Below are 22,930 nucleotides of genomic sequence, written 5' to 3' on the forward strand. Positions count from 1 at the left end.
TTGTTATTGTCATTCTATTGTCTCTCCTTTTATGCTTTTCATTGTGCCCTTGATCTTGGCAAAATCCTACATGGTATCAGAGTTGTTGGGGCTTCATTGATTAGTTTTTTGGAGACATTTTGGAGGCTTCAATTTTCGGATTTGGAGATCTTCAATTTTTTGGGGTGTCATATAGCGATTTGGACATCACGGTTGAATTCGGGAGGCCGTTTCCATGAATTTCGACTATAAAGTCGACCCATTTTGGTGAGAAATTTTTTTTTCCCCATTTTAGCTATTATTGTACGGATTTCGAAATTTTTTTAAATTATTTTTCGAAAAAAAAAAGGAGAAAAGAAAAAAAAATTCGAAAAAAAAAAAGCGATCAAAAAAATTCAAAAAAAAATCAAATTTTTGAGGGGGTCCACAGACCCCCACCCCGTACCTGCCTATGTTGCAGGCGCTGCAGAGCTATACCGTCGCCACCCATACATTGTCCTCAAGCCCCGCAGAAAGTCGTGGTCCTCCGTCAGAGGCACCTCCCGCCGGCAACCCAGACACACCGTCGGCCACCCAAGCACCTCCCGCTGGCCGCCCAGACACACCACCGGCCGCCCAGACCTCCTGTCGGCCACCCAGAAACTCCGTCGGCCAACCCGCTCCCGCCGCCGGCCCCCTTCGCTCCCGGCCCGCCGGTAACTCCTTCTCCCGGCGATGCTTTCCTCCCACCAACGGTCCTCAAAACCGGCGGACACACGCCCGCCACGTGGCAGGCGACCACTGGCCCGCGGTCAACAACCGTACGCCCAGTCACTGCCACATCAGCAGCCCAGTCACTGTGCCATGTTAGCAGTCCGTATCGTATGGACGCCCAGTCAGTAGGGAGGTGAAGTTTTCACGAAGGTCATACGACCGTCAAATTTAAGCCAGTAAATTGCTGACATCAGCGCCACATCAGCAGAATTTTGAAATTTTTTGACCCCCTCTTCATTGAGCTTTTCAGTTTTGCAGTTCAACTTTGAAAGGCCATATATTGCTCATTTTTGCTCCTTTTTTGGTGCAATTTTTTTGAAATGGGCTAAAATTTCGTGATCTTCACAGTGGTGTGGTTATTTTCTGATTTTGGTGCACAGGTTTTTCGAAATTTTTGGATTCTTTCAGCTGTACCTGTCCAATCCTCAATTCTGCACCTTCAAAGGCCTCGTTTGAGCTCATACGACCTCCTTTTCAGGTGTCATTTTTTTTGAAAGTGCATTTTTTTTTTTCTACTTTCATAATCTATGATCAGATTTCAGAGATTTTGAGTGGAAATTATACTTTCAGATATTGGTCTTATTTGGCCTATTAGGTACTTGTAAAGTGCTTGGATCTTAGTTTAGATCTCTTGCATTATTAGTTTGAGTCTCTTTTGGCCTTATTGAGGCAGTTGTAAAATTGAAATCAGAAGCCCACTTTGCCATTTTTTGCAAGTGGCCCATTGTATACGCACTAATTATAAAGTGCCAAATCATCACTTTTGGGGGGGTTCTTTGATTGAGTGAATTTGGGGGGGTGTCTTGTGTGATTGTGCCTCTCTTTGTGCTCTTTCATTTTTGTTGCAATGAGTCCTCATAAATTTCCACCTTTAACTCCACATAATTATGCATCATGGAAAATTAAAGTATGGAGTAAATTAATGGAAAAGGGTCTCACGCATTACATAGATGGAACAATAGCAACACCACCTGATCCTAAGGCTGATCCTAATACTCAATTAGAATGGCTCACTAAGAATTGCATGCCTCTTGGAACTTTGCGCAAGTATGTATCAGATGATCTCATCTTTCATATTGAAAAGTGTACTACAATCAAAGATGCTTGGGATATGTTTCAGAAATTGTATGGTCAAGTTGATGAAATCAGAGGCTATAAGATTGACAATGAGCTCACCAACTTGGATCCCAACAGTTTTGATACAATCCAAGATTATGTCACCAAATCAAATGAGCTAAGAGCAAAGCTTAAGGATTGTGGAATTGACAAAAAGGATGCTCAGTTGATATTCAACTTGTTGGACAAACTTGCACCAGAATATGCAGCATTTGTGTCTAGCTTCCAAACTCATCGTTTGATAGTGGGGAGTTCCTATGTTATGCCTTCATTTGATGCTTTCACAGAAATGTTAATATTGGAACAATCTAAGTTGTTGAACATGGGACTTCTCAAGTCTTCAAAGTCCAAGGCTTTGGTGGCAAATCAAGGAAATCAAGGAAGTCAAGGCAAAGATTCCAACAACAAGAAGAAGCACTCTAAGTCTAAGCCACAACAGGAAAAAGGACAATCATCCTCTCCATCACAAGGCAATTTTTCATCCTCTTCCAGGAAGGGGACACCACCTAAGAAGGATAAACCAACTTGTGCATATTGCAAGAAGTATGGTCATGATGAGCATCGATGCCACGCAAAGCAAGTTGATGAGTTAACTAATCTTCTTAAGAAAAACAACATCAACTTGCCATCCGCCTACACAAAGAAGGATTCATCTCCTTCCTCTTCCTCACATTCTAAGGGAAAAGGGCAAGCATTTATGGCTACAACAGGTTCTTCACAGCAATGGATACTTGACTCGGGTGCCTCATATCACATGGGTTCTACAAAGGAGCAGTTTTCTTCATTGGAGCCATCTAAGGTACCTCGCATTTACATAGGTGATGATACACAAGTAGAGGTTGAAGGGAAAGGTTCAGTTGACATGGATGATGGAACATTTGAGAATGTCCTCTATGTTCCTAACTTGTCTACCAACCTTCTCTCTATCTACCAAATCACTCACTATGGAAATGGGAAAAAGGTTGAGTTTACACCAGATTCAGTTGTGGTAAAGGAACTTGATGATGATACCTTGGTAGCAGTGGGACAAGCCAATGACAACTCAAGGCTTTATTCATTCTCCCACTTTGTGCCAAGTTCACCTTCTAAGGCCTTGCTTACTCATTCAAATTCAGAAAGTAAGTTGTGGCATGAGCGGTTTGGTCACCTCAACTACCACTATCTTCAGCAGCTCAGCACTAAAGACATGGTCACAGGTCTACCTCGAATCAGTTTTTCAGAGGGTGTATGTTCAGGTTGTTCCATGGGCAAGCATCCCGAGGAGAAGTTTGATAAGGGGAAAGCTTGGAGAGCTTTGGAATTTCTTCAACTTGTTCATAGCGATGTAGTAGGTCCATTTCCAGCACCTTCGTTTAGCAAGGCCCGCTATGTCCTCACCTTCATTGATGACTACTCCCGTTTAACTTGGGTCTACTTTCTTATTCATAATAGTGAAGTATTTGACAGATTTCAGGACTTCAAGACTCCTATGGAGAAGCAATCAGGGAAAGTGGTCAATATTCGTCGCACAGATAATGGAAGAGAATATGTGAACAAAAGACTTGAGGATTTTTGTACATTTGAGGGGATTGATCTTCAGCATTCTGTCGCATACACTCCATAGCAGAACAAGGTTGCAGAACGCAAGAATAGAACTCTCAAAGAAATGGCTAGTTGTATGATAAATGCACGTTATCTTGATCCCGCCTTTTAGGCAGAGGCTATCAGTTGTGCCACATACATCCAGAATCGAGTTCCTCACAAAGCTTTGTAAGGTATTACTCCTTTTGAAGCTTGGGCTGGTAGGAAACTGATTGTGAGACATTTCTGAGTCTTTAGGTGTCCAGCATGGGCTCGCATACCTCTGCAAAAATGCAAGGCATTGGAACCTCAGAGTCGACCTTGCATATTTGTTGAATATCCTGAGGGTGTTAAGGCATATAGATTGATGGATCCTGAGACACATGAGGTGTTCATTGAGAGGAGTGTTCACTTTGAGGAAAGCTCTCCTAGCTTAGCCTGTCTACCTCCTCCACCTTCCTCCATTGTGGATAGTGATGTTAGTGATTCAGATGATGAGACTCCTACAACTCTGATTCGCAGAGTTACACCTCCGCAGGGTCCACTTGCAGTTGAGGAGCCTCGTTCTCCACCTCCACCTAGACCTCGTTGGGCTCGACAGACACTTGAGTCCGCGGGTTCTCTTGTTGGGGATCCTTCCGATACATGGAGAACTCGATCACAGCATCAGGATCTACCACATGTATTCATTGCTACCACTTCTGATCCACAGACATTTAGGGAAGCATCAGGGGTTCCTGAGTGGGACCAAGCTATGGAGTAAGAGTATAGTTCCTTGATGAGGAACAACACATGGGATTTAGTCCATCTCCCTAAGGGGAGAAAGATGGTTTGATGTAAGTGGATCTATCGGACCAAGTTTGCAGTGGATGGTAGTGTGGATAAGTATAAGGCTCGGCTTGTTGCGAAAGGTTTCTCTCAGGTTGCAGGTGTTGACTATACTGAGACCTTTGCACCCGTAGCCAAGATGAACTCCATTCGTTTGACACTTGCTATTGCTGCAGCTCATGGTTGGGTTGTACATTAGATGGATGTGAAGAGTGCTTTTCTTCATGGTGATCTTGATGAGGAGATTTATATGGAGCAGCCACAGGGTTTCATCCAGGATACTTCCTTGGTTTGCAGACTAAGGAAATCTCTCTATGGCCTTAAGTAGGCCCCCAGGGCTTGGTACGCCAAGATGGATTCCTTTCTTCTCTCCGCAGGGTTCACCAGGTGTCATTCTGATCTAAATGTCTACATTTTGCGACAGGATGACTCTCACTTGATACTTGTGCTCTATGTTGATGACTTGATCATTACAGGGAGTACTTCATCGATCATTAGCAGGGTCAAATCTGCTTTGCATGACATATTTGCTATGATTGACTTGGGTCTTTTGCACTACTTTCTCGGGATAGAGATCTCACAGTCACCTTCCGGGATTACCCTATCGCAGCCCAAGTATGCTCTTGATCTACTTGCACGCTTTCATATGGCTGATTGTAAGCTTGCCTCGACTCCCTTTCTTTCAGGAGTCAAGCTTGAGGCTCGGTGTTCTTCTCCACCAGTTGATGCCACATTTGTATCATCAGCTTGTGGGTAGTCTCATCTACTTGACCCATACACGTCCTGATATTTCATTTGCAGTTGGCATGGTTTCCCACTTCATGTAGGAACTACATGAGCTTCATTGGAAAGCCACCAAACGCATTCTTCATTACATCCAGGGTACACATCACTATGGGATTCACTATGCAGCAGGCACAGGACTTCGCTTGGTTGGTTACACAGACTCCGATTGGTCTAGCGATCTTGATGATCATAAGTCTACTTCTGGTTATAGTTTTCACCTTGGTTCGGGCCCCATTTGTTGGTAGAGAAAGAAGCAACATGCTATTTCTCTCTCTTTGACTGAGGCTGAGTATTGAGGCGCTGTTAATGCAGCGACTGAGACCATTTGGCTCCAACAGATTCTCACAGAGTTTGGATTCACCACTCCACAGCCAACAGTTCTACATTGCGACAATCAGAGTGCTATTGCAATCTCAAAGAACCTGGTCCAGCACCAGCGGACCAAACACATCGAGATTCATATGCACTATATCCGAGAGCTCATTCAGGAGCAGGTCATTGATTTGCAGTATTGTCCTACAGTGGAGCAGGTTGCTAACATATTCACCAAACCTTTCACTGAGAGTAAGTTCCAATAGTTGTGAGCTCTCTTGGGGGTGCGGGATGTGTCATTAGGGGGGGTCAGCTGACTTCTCCTTCCTCTCTTATGGGGGGGACTTTTTCCTCTTTGAGGTTTTGTCCTTCTTCTTTGAGAGTCTTTTGTACATTCATCTCTCTTTCGGGAGGGAGTTTTTTCCCACTGGGTTTTCTCCTTTTCTCCGTTTGTGAGAGATTGCATTGCATAGTTTTTCTTGCATTTGCATATTGTACATGGGTACCTATCATGGCCTAGTAGCCGGGACCCATCTTGCATTGTTGACTTGAGTCTTCATTCCCCTAAGTTGCACTTAAGGGGGGGTGTTGGTGTAAATAAATATTCATTTTGGATATTATTACACTTTGCTTAAGTTAACTTAGGATAATGCATCTCTTCATAGTTTGGATTTGAGACACTTAGGGAAGTGTGCACATAAGGATAGAGCTTGTAAGAGAAATTCCACCTTTTGTGGTCTTATTTTGATGTTACACTCCACATTCGGTGGGTCATCCACCTCTTGTGGAATATTATATTATTTCTCCTACCTACCCCTAGTATTTCTTACCTACCCTTGTTTCTCATTGAGCCACATGTCATAATTGTGTGCTCATACATCCATATGGCCTTGCCTATATAAGAAAGCCTATATTCATTGTATTGGTTAATCCAGTTGATCATTTGCATATTGATGAGAATACAGCTTTGTTCTTGTCATTGTATTGTCTCTCCTTGTATGCTTTTCATTGTGCCCTTGATCTTGGCAAAATCCTACAAGAACATTCCATATGTCGGTTCACATTTCATCATATCGTTTCTCTTGGACAAACATACCACTTCACCTAACTTTGCCAACTGTTTAGATTCAATATACCTGTTCACTTCTTTGCACATATACCAGTTCACCACATTGTACTGGTTCACATTTCAGCATATTGTCGGTTCACTCTGCAACATATTGACATCAATGACAACATAATATCATCATGTCAACATACTCATCACAAATGCCAACATATATTTCCATGCAGCCATGAGAAATAAATGAGAACATGTTGATAACTTCCCTTTGAAAAGTGGTTGGGGCATTACATAAACCAAATGGAATAATGGAGTAGGCATAGGTCCCCCATGGGCATGTGAAAGTTATCTTGCTTTGGTTCTCAGGGGCTATTCTTATATGGTTATATTCACTAAAACCATCTAAGAAGGAAAAATATTCCTTTCTTGCTAAGGAGTCCAATACTTGGTCAATAAAAGGAAGAGGGAAGTGATCCTTCTTGGTTGCAGCATTAAGTTCCCTATAATCTACACAAACTCTCCACTTTCCATTTTTCTTAGGAATAATAACTAAAGGCGATATCCATTCACTGTCAGAAATAGGATATATAAATCCTGCATTGAGTAACTTCTACAATACTTGCTTAATTATTTCCCATAATGCAAGGTTTACTCTTCTTTGAGGCTGCCTTACTGGTTTACAATCTTCTATGATGTAGATTCAGTGTGTGCATAATTTAGGATGTAAACCTTTCATATTTGTGTAGTCCCAGGCAAATGCTTCTTTGTGGCACTGTACTACTCTTGTTAAAGACATAGTTTGTTCTTGGGTAAAGTGACTATTGACATTCAACATTTTTTTTTGTGCCACTTCAACTTGCTTAACTAGCTCCATTATAGATGCTGCAAGAAAATGTAGAACTGGTATTTCATGTGACAACAATGTATGTAGTAAATCTATGGCTGCAGAAGATCCTACAAAAGTGGCTGACAGTAATGGTTGTAGAGAACTCACATTTTGTGAATTACAGTCACTAGTTTGATCAGGAATTCCATATTGATTTTGCAAAACATTAGAGAGAACATCCTCTTCTTCTTGAAGTTGCAAGAAGGGGTCTCTCCTTATCATCATTGTATACACCTAAAAATGGTCTGAAGATAATTAATTAAATAAGCAATTATTTAATTAATCCCCCTTCCTAATTTAATTGAATTCATTAGGCAATTTGATTAAATTCTCCCTTTCATCTACTTATTAATAAATCTAAGGATTTATTTAATAGGTTCATTTAAATAGTCCCCTTTGATTAATTAATTCAAATTAATTAATCTCCTCCCCTACTTCAATTAATTCTTCTAATCCTCTAATTAATTAAAACAAATCAATTTATGAGTTGTTGAGAATTAATTAGTCTTTTCCTATTATTTGAATTTTTAAATTCAAATTACCCACATGCCTCCTAACTTCTAACCACCTAACCTAACCATCCCTCTAACCTAACCCATTCCACCTAACCTTTGGTTTGCCTAACCCTATCCTATCTTGCACCTTCTAACCTCCTTATCCTAACCTCCTATGGTGTGGATATTTTCTTCTTGAGACACATGGCACTTTAGCCACATGTCTCCTCTCTTGGACACTTGCCCTTTTATGAACAAAGATCCTTGACACTTGTCACCACAGAGATGACAAGTGTCTCTTCCTCCAACCTCTTCTTCAACCTTCTCCAATTTCACCCTTGATATCTTCAGAATCAATCTTGACCGTTGATATCTGCCACCTCACCCCTAGCCTTGGAAATCCTATAAATATCCCCCATTTTGGAGCAATAAGGATCCCATCTCATTTCATCTTATGCATTGTTACTATAGGCATATCATTTGAGCATTGTTGTTTTAAGCAATTGCATCTTAGATTTAGGTTAATTTGATCATTTTCTAGAATAATTGTTGAATCATGTAGCTTAATCAATCTCTTTTTTTAGCTTAATCATGCATATCATTAGCTTAATTAGTCTCTTGGATCAATCTAGCATAATCAATCTCATCTTTGCATATCATTTATCATTTCAAATCCTCCATCTGGGTGTAGTCAAGTCACTGGGATTGCTTATCCAGATCTGAGAGCAAATCCATAATCACATCTCTTAGGAGGCGATAGGTCGCTTTGTCATAGTTCATCTTTGTTTTCTTATTATTTGCTAACCATACTTGTAATGATCTATTTAATGTCATGCTCTGTGAAGTGTGATACCTGCAGCTGCAACACAAAACACTCAATAGATCATTACAAGCATGGTTAGCAAATAATAAGCAAACAAAGATGAACCATGACAAAGCGACCTATCGCCTCCTAAGAGATGCGAGTATGGATTTGCTCTCAGATCTGGATAAGCAATCCCAGTGACTTGACTACACCTAGATGGAGGATTGAAATGATAAATGATATGCAAACATGAGATTGATTATGCTATATTGATCCAAGAGACTAATTAAGCTAATGATATGCATGATTAAGCTATGATGATGATGCAATTAAGCTAAAAAAAGAGATTGATTAAGCTACATGATTCAACAATTATTCTAGAAAATGATCAAATTAAACTAAATCTAAGATGCAATTGCTTAAAACAACATTGCTCAAATGATATTCCTATAGTAACAATGCATAAGATGAAATGAGATGGGATCCTTATTGCTCCAAAATGGGGGATATTTATAGGATTTCCAAGGCCAGGGGTGAGGTGGCAGGAATCAACGGTCAAGATTGATTCTGAAGATATCAAGGGTGAAATTGGAGAAGGTTGAAGAAGAGGTTGGAGGAAGAGACACTTGCCATCTCTGTGGTGACAAGTGTCAAGGAGCTTTGCTCATAAAAGGGAAAGTGTCCAAGAGAGGAGACATGTGGCTAAAGTTCCATGTGTCTCAAGAAGAAAATATCCACACCATAGGAGGTTAGGATAAGGAGGTTAGAAGGTGCAAGATAGGATAGGGTTAGGCAAACCAAGGGTTAGGTGGAATGGGTTAGGTCAGAGGGATGGTTAGGTTAGGTGGTTAGAAGTTAGGAGGCATGTGGGTAATTTGAATTTAAAAATTCAAATAATAGGAAAAGACTGATTAATTCTCAACAACTCATAAATTGATTTGTTTTAATTAATTAGAGGATTAGAAGAATTGATTGAAGTAGGGGAGGAGATTAATTAATTTGAATTAATTAATCAAAGGGGACTATTGAAATGAACCTCTAAAAATAAATCCTTAGATTTATTAATAAGTAGATGAAAGGGAGAATTTAATCAAATTGCCTAATGAATTCAATTAAATTAGGAAGGGGGATTAATTAAATAATTGCTTATTTAATTAATTATCTTCAGACCATTTTTTAGGTGTATACATTTTGTCCCTCTTTGAAGCGAGGTGTGATGACATGTTGATTCAAAGAATAATCTCATTTTGATGATGATATTGGTTCGATAGGATGCCCCAGCTATTGATTGATAAATTGTGGTATGATGATGCCCCCTCGGGAGATCAATTGAGATAATTGACCTTTGGAGTGTGTGAATTTTTGTGAAATTGATATCCCGATTAGAAATGATTTGATGTTTGCAACTGTGGTTGATGAAAATGTGATTTCTATGATCACGGTGATGTAGTTCTTGATTGATTAGATTGATAAAATCGAGATTCAGTCTGGTTTCAGGAATGACACCTCCTGTATAAGACAAAGATGATCAAAGCATCTGGTTTCAGGAACGATATATCCTGTATAAGACATGATCAGAACGTCTGGTTTCAAGAAAGATACATCCTATATAAGACATGATAGGATCGATTTAGATGTGATTGATTGATAGAATTGATAAGATTGATTGGATGAAGAACTGACAGTTTGTTGATATCAAGTTGCAGGAAATTTAGATATGTTGATGTTGGTTTTGTTGAGGGCAGAGTATAAGATTTTTGTTGGGTCGATAATATCTGGATAGAGACAAGTCATCAGTTTGATTGCGTATACACTTATGATGATACCTTGATGGTTCATGTGATAGATTTAACCTTGGATAAAATGAGCATGTGGGATCCCATGCAAGAATGAAATGCAAGCTAAATGCAAATGCCAATGCAAATGGAATGCAAAGCTATGACTGGACCCGTCACTGGGTTATTGTGTTTTGTCATCATTGAGTTTTTTAAAATATGGGAAGTGAGTGCAAACATCAATGGTATAATTAAACCATGATGACCTGAGCATGAATTTCTTGGATTTTGATATGGCAAGTTAGCACAAGCATCGAGGTATAATTGAACCAAGATGACCTGAGTGTTGCTTGCGTAAAATAGGCAATATTAACCATTTCAATATGCAAATCAGAAATGTCTTCGATGATACTCTGATGATCATGTCCCGAGACAAATTTGCACATATTAATGATTGATTTACAGATAGTAGACAAGAAAAATACCATGTTCCTTCCTTGTTTCTCTAGTCAAAGACATCCTGGAGTTACTCAGAAATCATGATAGCGAAAATCAAGATAGAAAAGTTGAACAAGCATGTTTAAATCATTATCCGAAAGATATCATCCATGGAAAAGTGTGTGAATGTGCTTAAACCGACATGCGATAGTTTGATGTTTGATAATTTGATCTTGCATTCAATGTTAGATATGTCTCAGTTTTCACTTGATAAGAGTTGTCTAACTGTTGTTCTACCTGTTTGATTTAGCTCAAAATGATCAAAAAATTTGCCCCCAGCTAGGTGCAGGATTTTGCCCCAAGCCTAGAAACAAATTCATCATGATATACCCAATGATCCAAACCATGGCGAGAAGCCACCCGGGATGCCTGTGTATGTACAAGGCTTTATTATGGATATGAACAGCATTGAATAAATGCAAGCGGAAGGATGCATGAACTAATAGATGGAAGAGTTGGCTGACAGATAGCACCTGTTTGCAAGGTTTTCACTATTTATTTTTATTGCACTTTTTCTCATATTTGATTTTTTTTTTTTTTGGATTTTCTGTTTTTTCACTATGTTTTGGATTTTTCTGCTTTTTCACTTTTTTGGGATTTTTCTACTTTTTCACTGTTTTTGGAATTTTGCTTTTTCACTGTTTTTGGATTTTTCTGCTTTTTCACTGTTTTTGGATTTTTTTGCTTTTTCACTGTTTTTGGATTTTTCTGCTTTTTCAGACATAAAACTTCTTCAGATGCATGTTATTGATGGGTTCGTCAAGTTGATCTTCATCCTGTGTTGATAGATGATATGCTCCTGACCCAAATACTGTTGTGAACACAAATGAACCTAACCAGTTTGGTTCAAACTTTCCTTTCTTTTCTCGATCTGACTGGTTTCGTGGATTTTCCTTTAGTACTAGTTCCCCAACTTGAAAGACTCATGGTTTGACCCTATGATTATAACTTTGACACATTCTTTGTTGATATACCTTTAAATGATCAAAGGCATTTTTTCTTCGTTCGTGGATCAATTCTAACTCCTGCAATCTAGATACTCGTTGTTCTTCATCCGGGATAAGACCTTTTAATGATACTCGTAGAGAAGGTATCTCTACTTCTATTGGCAATATTGCTTTTGATCCATAAATAAGAGAGAAAGGTGTGCAACCTGTTGGTGTATGGATATTGGTACAATAGGCCCATAAAGCAGGGTTCGATTGAATATGCCAATCTCTTCCAGCACCATTTACTATTTTTTTGAGGATTTTCAGAATAGTTTTGTTTGATGCTTCTGCTTGCCCATTCCCTTGTGGATAGTAGGGTGTGGAAAATTTGTGTTGGATCTTGAATTTCTCACATAGCTCTTGTACATATTGATTCTTGAACGGTCGCCCATTATCAATGATAATGATCATGGGTATTCCATAGCGACAAATGATGTAGTTCAAGATAAAGGCAACAATTTGTTTTCCTGTGATATTTGTGAGAGGTACTGCCTCAATCCATTTTTTGAAATATTTTGTAGCTACAAGGATGAATTTGTGACCATTAGATGAAGAAGGATTTATCTTTCCTACTAGATCAAGACCCCATTGATAGAAAGGCCAAGATGTTTCCAAAGCATGAAGTTCTTGTGCTGGTGCATGAATCAAATTCCCATGGATCTGACATTGTTTGCATGTTCTAGATATCTAAAAAGAATCTCGTTCCATAGTTAGCCAATAATAGCCCAAGCGTATGAGTTTTTTCGAAAGGGTAAGACCACTTGAATGAGTGCCACAAATGTCGTTATGGACTTCATGTAAGGCCTTCTCAAATTCTTCTTGTTCGAGACATCTTAAAAGAGTATCGTCTAGACCTCGTTTAAATAGAGTATTTGCGACGAGAGTATAATGGGAGGATTGGTGAATAAAGTTTGTCTTTTGATTTTTTGATAAGTCGGGAGGTAGGGTGTTATCTTTCAGGTATGTATAAGTTTGGCCATAGCGGAAGGAATCATGCCCAACAAGGTGACAGATAGTTTGGGAATCATGACAATTATGAGCAGGGTAAAACAACTCTTCTACCAAGAATTCATAACGTTGTTGATTTTCTTGTGTCTGAAGGAGAGAAGCAAGTGTAGCCATGGCGTCTGCTGCTTTGTTGTCATTCCTTGGAATCTGCTGAAAAGTTATTTCTACAAATTATTTCTTGATATCATCAACCATCTTTTTATAAGGCATCAACTTTTTGTCCTTTGTTTGATAATCATCATTGATTTGATTGATGACGAGCTAAGAGTCTCCAAAGACTTGAAGTTGTGCAATGTTCCATTCTATAGCCATTTTGATACCTGTAACCAAAGCTTCATATTTTGTTGTGTTGTTGGTGCATGGAAAGCTTAATTTGTATGCTTTTGGGATTGTATGACCTTGTGGTGTGATGAATAGATACCTGCTCCTGATCCATGTTGTGTTCCGTTATTGATGCCTTATCCTGGACTGATATTCGAGTGATGTATTGTAAGATATGGATCAAACCCCAGAATGTCTTTATATGACCATCTTTTGATTTGCTTTATTTTTAAGAGTTCCAAATATTTTTGTCTTGCTAGTTCTGATAGAGAAGTTGCTGGATATAGATCAGTTGTGCCAATGGTAACTGCCTGTGTTGATTCTATCAAAATTGATGACCTTTCTTGATAGTATTCAGGTAAGGTGTCAATTCTCCCATCCTTTGGTGCCTCGAGGAGGTTTTCACCATTAGATGCGTCCTTTATTTTTACTTTGTCTCGATCTAATGTTGCCAAGAAATGGTTTTCAACATTAGACCTAATATTGTTTTCTTGATTTTCACTTTTGCGACTAGGAGATTTGTCACCCACTTGATTGGAAGATACGTTAGTAGAATCCCTAGTGAAAGTTGTTGTGGGTTTTATTTCATTAAGATATAAGGATATGGCGTGGTCATTAGGAAAGGTATCAGTGGCAGTATGTCCTTCATTTTCCCAGTCCATAGGTTCATGAGGGATTAAGGATAAAGGATCCTCATGTTGAATTATGTCAAAGATATTAGGTGTCATGATAGAGATGTCAGAGCTTTCAATATGTATTTCGATGTCTAGAACGATACTCTCGTCAGAATGGCCTTTTGCAAGGAGCTCCTGATCGTCCTCGATTAAGTCCAAGTCAGCCGAATGTGATCCTGATTCAAGTGGGCTAGTTCCTAACGTTTGTCATGTATACGTGTGAACTATATCGACATCTACATCTGCTTCTTCCCTTTCAATTTCAAGTTGCTCTTGTTTGTTTTTCCATGATAGCAAATATTCTTCGTTCCCTCGATCTTTTAGCTGCATTTGTTTTTCCATGCTTGACAAAATTGATGCAAATGATTGTTCCTTGGATTTTGCACTTGAAGATGTTGCCTCTCTATTAGGAGGAACAATGACCTCTTGAGCTGATTTCAGATTACTACAACACTGCAATGGATTTGATTCTGCTGAGATCGTGATTTCCTACCCATTATAGGGAAATTTTAGGTACTGATGACATGTTGATGGAATAGCCTGAATGCCATGTATCCATGGTCTTCCCAAGAGTAGATTGTATGGTAAGTCCAAGTCAAAAGCTTGGCATGTTGTGTCTTTCTACAAAGGTCCCACTCTAACGGGTAATATCACCATTCCTTTAGAGAAATGTTCTTCATCATAGGTTTTGAATGTGATCTTTTTCAAGGGATCAACTGCGTCTTCTGAATAACCTAGAGCACGGACAAGACTCAATGAGAAAATGTTTAAGCCAACTCCGCCATCTATTAGGACACGTTTAACGAGCGTTTTATGAACGAGGACTTCAATTTGCAAGGGAGTGTTATGGGGATGTTGCAAGGGATCAATGCATGCATATGAAGGAGATGAGCTTTGAATAGGATCCTCTGAAATAGGTTTGATGGCAATCATGGATATCCCTTGGGGAACTTCATCTTTGGGTGTATTATTTGGTGAGGATGCTATGGAAAGTTCTTGCAAGCTTTCAAGAGGTGTAGGAATAGATGCCTTTGTAGAGTCAATTTGCTTCTGGTGGAATGAGCCATTGTTAGACATAGGTGCAGGATTTTGATCTTCTTTAGCAAAATCCTTTAGGGATCTCTTTAAGAGTTGCATAAAAGAGCCACCTTTCTTTTGAGATGTATTTGAATCTTTGTGAGGTTTTGACATAGTTGAATTTTGATTTTGGGCTTATTTGATTGCTCTAATATGTTGTCTTGTCATGTTTTCTTCTTGTGTTTTGCTTTGGTATTTCATGTTCATATGATTTTTAGCTATTTCCAATGTTTCGATTTCCATTTTTGCAATCTTATGTCTCTACACCCTAGTTAAAATGGGCATACACGTGTCTTAGATATTGTGAGAGCATTCGATTGTCCAAAAGTTATGATAAGTGATCAACTATCAATGTAAATGCGATAAAGTGATATGACAGGAAAAGATGGTTCAAGTGTTTAAAAGTTTGCAAGTTTTTTGATCTTTGGTTTTGGAGTGCAATGATGATGATTTGATAAAAACCAAGTCCAATAGGAACAATATATCCTACAATGTGGGACAAGGTTGTCCTGACCAAACATTGTAGTTTTGTGATAAAGGATGATAGATCCTGATGAGAAACTATGTTTTGAGTGATCAGTTTATCAAACAGGGTGATGATGCACTTTGAGATGTTTAGATCTTGAACTTGTTGAAGGTGAGTACTTGAAAAATCTTGATGTGTTTAGCTTTAGAATCCAATTTTGACAAATGATAACTTGACCAAGAGAACAAAGAAGACAATCTAAGCACAAAATGATAGATAACAGGTGCTTATGATCACTGCAAATTGACTGAGCAAATATGATAGACTCGAAAAAGATGAGCAAGAAGACAATTCTGGACCAATAGAGACATAAATTTGTACGACAGTTTAAGTAGCTTCAGACGATAATACATTCAGACCCATACAACAAATCAAGATCTCATATGATAAAGCACAAGCTCGTATGACAATTCCCACTGAGCAAAATGATAAACCAAAGGCCTCGTATAACAACACTTACCGAGCAAAATGATAAACCAGAGGACTCGTGCAACAAAACTTATTGAGCAAAATGATAAACCAGAGGACTCGTACAACAAAAATTTCTAAACCATACGACAAACAAGAAGGCTCATATGACAAAACACAAGCTCATATGACTCAAGACAGAACATAGGTAAAAAATGTTGTTTGGACAGATTTTTGATCATTAAAGTTTGATGTTTTGCTTCTGTTTTCCATTTTTAGATGTCTAATTTTCTATTTTTAGGTATGAAGACACAACAAACACGCGATAAGATAAGTGACCTCAAGCACATTATGCTACCTAAGGAAATTGGCTGAGAGAGAAAACCTTTGCTTGCAAACTTAGGTACACACCCAATAGCTAATCAGAATACAACTGTTGAGTCTCACGCAATGGATTCTCAACGCCGTATTATCCAACTCCAAACACTAATGGGGGCACGATATGGCAAGTGTCTTGGGAGAGTTTCTATCTCTCTTGCACAAAGATTATCACCCTTTCGGAGGTGAATTGGGTAGCTTCTAATTTACCCGGAACTAGTAAGGGATTCATTCAGCGCGTCAGAGTATAAACTCAATTAAGAGGTCTCCCAGCCTTGAAAACCAAGGTTTGATATACCTAAAAGTACAGAGGAGAGATATTCCCAAGCATTGTCGTTGACTTGATTTTCATCAAATCACATTTATTTTATAGTAGGTTGGAGTACTTGGCATTAGCCGTTCCCACTTGGGTCATTCCCCTCTCCCCAACCTTAATGGCTTAGATTTATTAGCTCCTCAGGAGGGTAGGCCCACTAAAGATATGCACTAATGAAAGCAAAGGATGATTCTAGCTTTCTGATCACTTAAGAAAGGTGAGAGCATACTCGCCTATCATCAAAACACATATTACATGATTGTTCATTTCCATTAGCAAAAACAAGTGTGCCTAGAAAATTTAAAGAAGACATAAAGTTTGGTTGAGTCTTCCTAAGCAACTTGCAAAATAGATGCATTAGTAGTCATGATGTTTGGATGAAATGAAGCTTTGACAAGCGTAATCTTCGACAATCATCCTGCAAAAACTAGTTAGGCTGTCGAAAAACTCACAAACAGACTAGGGTTAGCATTAGTAATAACCAAATTGAAGCATGAAAACCCTAAAATACAAATTGCTTTGAAATCATAGAAGCAAAATTTTGTACGACACTATTTACCTGATTGTACGAGTCTCTTTTCGTGACCGTACGAGTGCAAAACAGAGCTCGTACGATAATTAAGTATCCTTAGAATCTCGTATGAGTCAGAACGAGTCCTCGTTTGAGTGCACAAAGGAACTCGTATGAGATTCTAATTTTGACTCGGCCAGAAATGAAGATTTGATGATGCTTGAGAGGCCAAAAATCAGATTTTCGGCCCCATGGTGGGCGCCAAAATGTCGTACTCTATGATGTGCGTGATACCTGCAGCTGCAACACAAAACACTCAATAGATCATTACAAGCATGGTTAGCAAATAATAAGCAAACAAAGATGAACCATGACAAAGCGACCTATCGCCTCCTAAGAGATGCAACTATGGATTTGCTCTCAAATTTGGATAAGCAATTCCAGTGACTTGACTACACCTAGATGGAGGATTTGAAATGATAAATGATATGCAAAGATGAGATTAATTATGCTAGATTGATCCAAGAGACTAATTAAGCTAATGATATGCATGATTAAGCTATGATGATGATGCAATTAAGATAAAAAAAGAGATTGATTAAGCTACATGATTCAACAATTATGCTAGAAAATGATCAAATTAAACTAAATCTAAGATGCAATTGCTTAAAACAACAATTCTCAAATGATATGCCTATAGTAACAATGCATAAGATGAAATGAGATGGGATCCTTATTGCTCCAAAATGGGGGATATTTATAGGATTTCCAAGGCTAGGGGTGAGGTGACAGGAATCAACGGTCAAGATTGAGTCTGAAGATATCAAGGGTGAAATTGGAGGAGGTTGAAGAAGAGGTTGGAGGAAGAGACACTTGTCATCTCTGTGGTGACAAGTGTCAAGGAGCTTTGCTCATAAAAGGGCAAGTGTCCAAGAGAGGAGACATGTGGCCAAAGTGCCATGTGTCTCAAGAAGAAAATATCCACACCATAGGAGGTTAGGATAAGGAGGTTAGAAGGTGCAAGATAGGATAGGGTTAGGCAAATCCAAAGGTTAGGTGGAATGGGTTAGGTTAGAGAGATGGTTAGGTTAGGTGGTTAGAAGTTAGGAGGCATGTGGGTAATTTGAATTTAAAAATTCAAATAATAGGAAAAGACTAATTAATTCTCAACAACTCATAAATTGATTTGTTTTAATTAATTAGAGGATTAGAAGAATTGATTGAAGTAGGGGAGGAGATTAATTAATTTCAATTAATTAATTAAAGGGGACTATTGAAATGAACCTATTAAATAAATCCTTAGATTTATTAGTAAGTAGATGAAAGGGAAAATTTAATCAAATTGCCTAATGAATTCAATTAAATTAGGAAGGGGGATTAATTAAATAATTGCTTATTTAATTAATTATCTTCAGACCATTTTTAGGTGTATACAATCATCAATTGTTGTATTGTATTGACTTTATCATATTCTTCTTCTATATCTGGCCAAACTAAATGCTCGTCCTCAAGGTGAGGTTGTGCAGGTGAATATAATGCAAGTGTTTTAGTTTTTGTCCCATCATAAATGGTCATGTCCCTTGATCTAAATCATATGAAAGCATATGTTGTGGCTAATAGGGTCTACCCAAGATAATAGGATAGCCTCCTAAAGTTTCTTTGGGTGAGAGAATGACAAAGTCAGCTGGATATTCCCAGGAATCCAGTGTTACTACAAGATCTTCCACCATACCATCTGGTGTAACAGTAGAACTGTATGCAAGTTGTAGGACACTAGTTGTAGTCCTCAGATTAGTGATATTGAGTTTCTGCATCATATCCTTTGTCATAACATTTATAGCTGTCCCAAGGTCAATAAGAGCATTCTGAAGTTGAACTCCATTGATAACTACTGCTACAAGAGAACTTCCTGGGTCTAAATACTTAGGGATAGAAAATTTCCCGAACACAAGGTCTGCTAATTGGCCTACAACATGAACCGTAGGTGGATCTTTCTCCTTTCTCCCTAGATTTTTCAAGCAACCTTCCTTAATTGCCTTTCCATATATTGGAACATCCTTTATTGCTTGAAATAAGGGAATCTTGACACATATGTTCTTTAATTGATCCATTATATCAAATATGGGTTCTTCTTTTTGTTTGGTTGGCTCTGCCTCTAATCTTTGAGGAAATGGAGGTATATTGCTTGATTCTTGTTGTTCTAGCCTTGATGGAATTGGTGAATTTTTGACACTTTGGTAGATATGACCTTCATCAGGCATTTCAATTATAACTGGAGGTGAAGGTGCAAGAAGAGTTGTCCCAAACCTTAAATGGATATCACTTATACTAACAACATAGGTATGGTATTGATTTAGATCCATAGCATAAACTTGTTGTTGTTGTGGTTGTTTATTCTTAGAATTTGGCATGGGTTGAGCTGGCAATTGAGTAGGTTTAGGCGGTGCAACAACATTTGGATTAGGTGGAGGCATTAGGGCCTGTTGTTGAGGTTGTTGGAAATGAAAGGATTGATTTGGCCATTGTTTCCCTCCTCTCCACTATGGTGTTTGTTTCCAGTTTCCTTGAGGTGGCTGCCAATTTCCTTGATTTTTCTGCCAAGGAGGAGGGGAGTTTTGGTAATTGGTACATGCATTTTGGGATTTGTTCCAATTTTGCCATTGATTACTATAATTATATAAATTGGAATAAGGACCATTATTAGATAAAGGATTAGGTGGCATACCTTATCATGGAACCCATGGTCTTCTTTGAGCTACATAAAAGATTTGATCCTCTTCTCTTTCAATAGGTTTGAATTCCAATGAGGCATGGTGTTTTTCAATATTCGCTACTGTCTTGCATCTGTAGTCTCTTTTCTTCTGCTTGCAGTGAGGGAAATATTCAGTTAGGACTGCTTATGCTTCCTCATGCTTCCTTTTTGCCTGAAGTGTGTCCAATTGTGTGGACACATTACTTACAATATCTTTCTTGAAGTCAGACAATAAGTGAGTAATATCAATCCTTGAAACTCCATTGGATGAATTTACTTTGGTAACTTGATATACTCTTCCCTTTTTCACAGCTGCTCGAGAATGGTTTTGACATATTTTCTTTAGATCTTCCCAAGACATGTGAGAGATATCTCCTCCTCCTATCAGGTCAAGAGCTTCAATACAGTCATCACTTATTCTTTAAGAAAAAATAGCTTTTGGGATTCTTCATTAAGAGTATAATCTGAATTTTTCTTGAGACAGAACAAGAACCTTGAAATATAGTCTTCCAAATTTTCATCCTATTTTTGCTGCATCCTAAAGATGTCATCTCCCCTACTACCACTTCTACAATATTCTTTATATTTCTCAAGAAATTTTGTTTTCATATCTTCCCAGCTGTCAAAAACATCTCTCCCAAGACTCATAAACCATCTGAGGGCTCCTTCTTTCAGAGTAGTAGGAAATAGTTTTAGTCTATGAGCATCAGTAGTGTAATCATAGCTTCGACAGAGGGTATCAAATTCAAACAAAAAGGTGTCTGGATACTCTATTACAAGCCCATAAAACTTAGGGAGAAATGAAGCAGGGATATTCTTGAGGTTATTATTATCATGTTGATTAGTGATAGGGAATTCAAAGGTAGCTTGATTGGGTTGATTTTGGGTTGCCATCCTTGCTTGATAAAGTATCAAGGAAATTGGGTTCTCAACAAGTTCTTGGTCTGTAGGCTCATCGATGTTGGCAAACAACTCATCTAATGGGTTTATATCTTGGTCTCCCTCTTCAAATAAATTATAAGCTTGCTCAAAATTATTACCAGGATAGGGGTCGTTAGTGATGGGGAGGATCTCACAAAAGAGTTGCACCTTTTTTAATAGGTAGGTAAAAGATGTTTTAGTGGGATTCCATCCTTTTTCACACCCTGCAATTGTCCAATATCAATTCAAACAACTAAACTCCTTTGGAGTGCTCCCTATCAACTTGTTTTCTCCTATTACTCACAAGCATGGTTGCGATTCACTAGAGTAAATCCAACCATCAAGTTGTCAAAACCTCCAACATACACTTGCAGGGATCTCTAGGGGTGTAGAAAAGGTGTTTTAATTCCATTCATGTGGTTCTTTGATTGGTTTCTCTCCATTTTTCTATTGCTTTCTCTTAATCCTGTTTTTTAGGCCTAGTAGCCCTAGAGCCTCTATTAGCCCTACCTTCACGGTTTTTGTTCAATTTCTCCGAAAACTTCCAAAAGACCTCCCAAAAGATTTAGTGATCTGAATACCCTTTTGGACAAAATTTTAGATTCAGAAGGGTAGGCTGTCTGGCACATCCATACAGGTACGGACCCCCAAAAATGGCTCTTTTTTAGGGTTTGAGAGTTAATAGTCTTCTCCAATAAGGTTTATTGGTTTCTACACCCTGTCACACCTCCCTACTTCTACTGAGACTCCAATAGGATTATTTATTTCATTCCAAACACTTGTCACATCCACATTTATCTTCCCTGCAAGCAATGACAAAATTGACAGTCATATTCCTAGCCAGGCTATGGAAGAGCTCGCCTAGGATATGATGGAAAATGGCATCCAAGCAACCTCCAGGATATTACAAAGAATATGTACACTATATATAGGCTCCATGACTTGAATCCCATGGGCCATTGAACAAACACAATGGGATTTCAAGTTGGAATCATGTTTAGGGTCTTAAACCCTTGCTCAGACCGAGAGTAGTGCAGTAGAAGATAATTTGTAATCAAACACTAAAGCTGCACTAAGAAAGAATAAAATCACTTCCCGAGCAACACAACAACATATTCTAAACCACCATGAAAGGATAGTACCAAGATCAGATCATCTGGTACGGACTGTTATTACCAAAATGTCAAAATCTAATGCAAAAACTTGAAAATTGCCTTCAAATATTATTCAAAGTTTGATCATGGAACTTCCAACCCATTTACAATATTCAAAAAAAAAAATTTATGCCTCCTTTCTCAACCAACCCCCCATCGGTTTCCTAACCATCGATTTGATCAATTTTGAAAAGTTGCTCAAAAAGTTGCAAAAAGTTGTTAAGCAACAATGACAACTTTTGCTCCATTTTGCATTTTTGCAACTTATGCATTTCTATTCACTCTAAACCCCCTATTATGGTTCCCTAACATCAAACTAACATGACCAAATTCCTAATGAGGCCTTACAAAGAGTTTTAAACTATTTTCCAAAATAATGCCATTTTTGGCTTACAAGGGCACATTGGCCAAAACTGAGAAAACAAACAAACCTTGTTGACAAACATGCTTCAAATAACTCCAAAAAACACTTGTGTACCTATCAGCAATCCATTATTCATTTATTGAACCCAAACATGATCACTGACTCCAAAATTTTGAAAAATGCATCAATAAAACTAGGCAAAACTAGGTGCTCATGCACTAGTTAGGAAGAAACCTCCCTAAAGTGTGTCCTCCTAGGCATACAGTAGTATTATGGGTCATTACTTCTAGAAAGGTAAATGGAAACATGCTTTTTAAATAGTGAAAATAGAGTACAACTATCAATGACTGCAAAGGTTTCTAGTTTGACACCATCCCCGACAACGACACCAAAAAATGACTGCTCTTCTTAATGGTTCAATAATTTAGACCTTGAAATCATACCTCGGGGATTGGACATCCAAACAATTAATTATCTTTCACCATGAAGTTTCATTTAATTGTCAACCCGGTGCGTATACTTGAAATGGGTCTGTAAGGTATATGCACTAGAAAGATTAAAACAACCACTTTTCCTATTGCTGGAATTAGAATGCTAGAAATGAATAAGTGAAATACTTGTAAATAAAGCTAACTACCTTCTAAGAATAAACTATGGAAAACAAAATTTATCCATG

The 22,930-nt window shown here is 38.3% G+C and overlaps 1 protein-coding gene across 1 annotated transcript; it reads right to left on the bottom strand.

Annotated features, from left to right (window-relative positions):
* Nucleotides 1-508: 508 nt before the first annotated feature.
* On the bottom strand, nucleotides 509-19,537 carry LOC131052160 (uncharacterized). Its single transcript, XM_057986767.2, has 2 exons — nucleotides 18,691-19,537; nucleotides 509-792 (listed from the first exon to the last, which is right to left on the bottom strand). The coding sequence occupies exons 1-2, from the start codon at nucleotides 19,535-19,537 to the stop codon at nucleotides 509-511; spliced, it is 1,131 nt and encodes a 376-aa protein (XP_057842750.2).
* Between the last annotated feature and the right edge of the window lie 3,393 nt (nucleotides 19,538-22,930).

This window comes from Cryptomeria japonica, chromosome 2 (genome assembly GCF_030272615.1).
Source record: "Cryptomeria japonica chromosome 2, Sugi_1.0, whole genome shotgun sequence".
Classification (NCBI taxonomy): domain Eukaryota; kingdom Viridiplantae; phylum Streptophyta; class Pinopsida; order Cupressales; family Cupressaceae; genus Cryptomeria; species Cryptomeria japonica.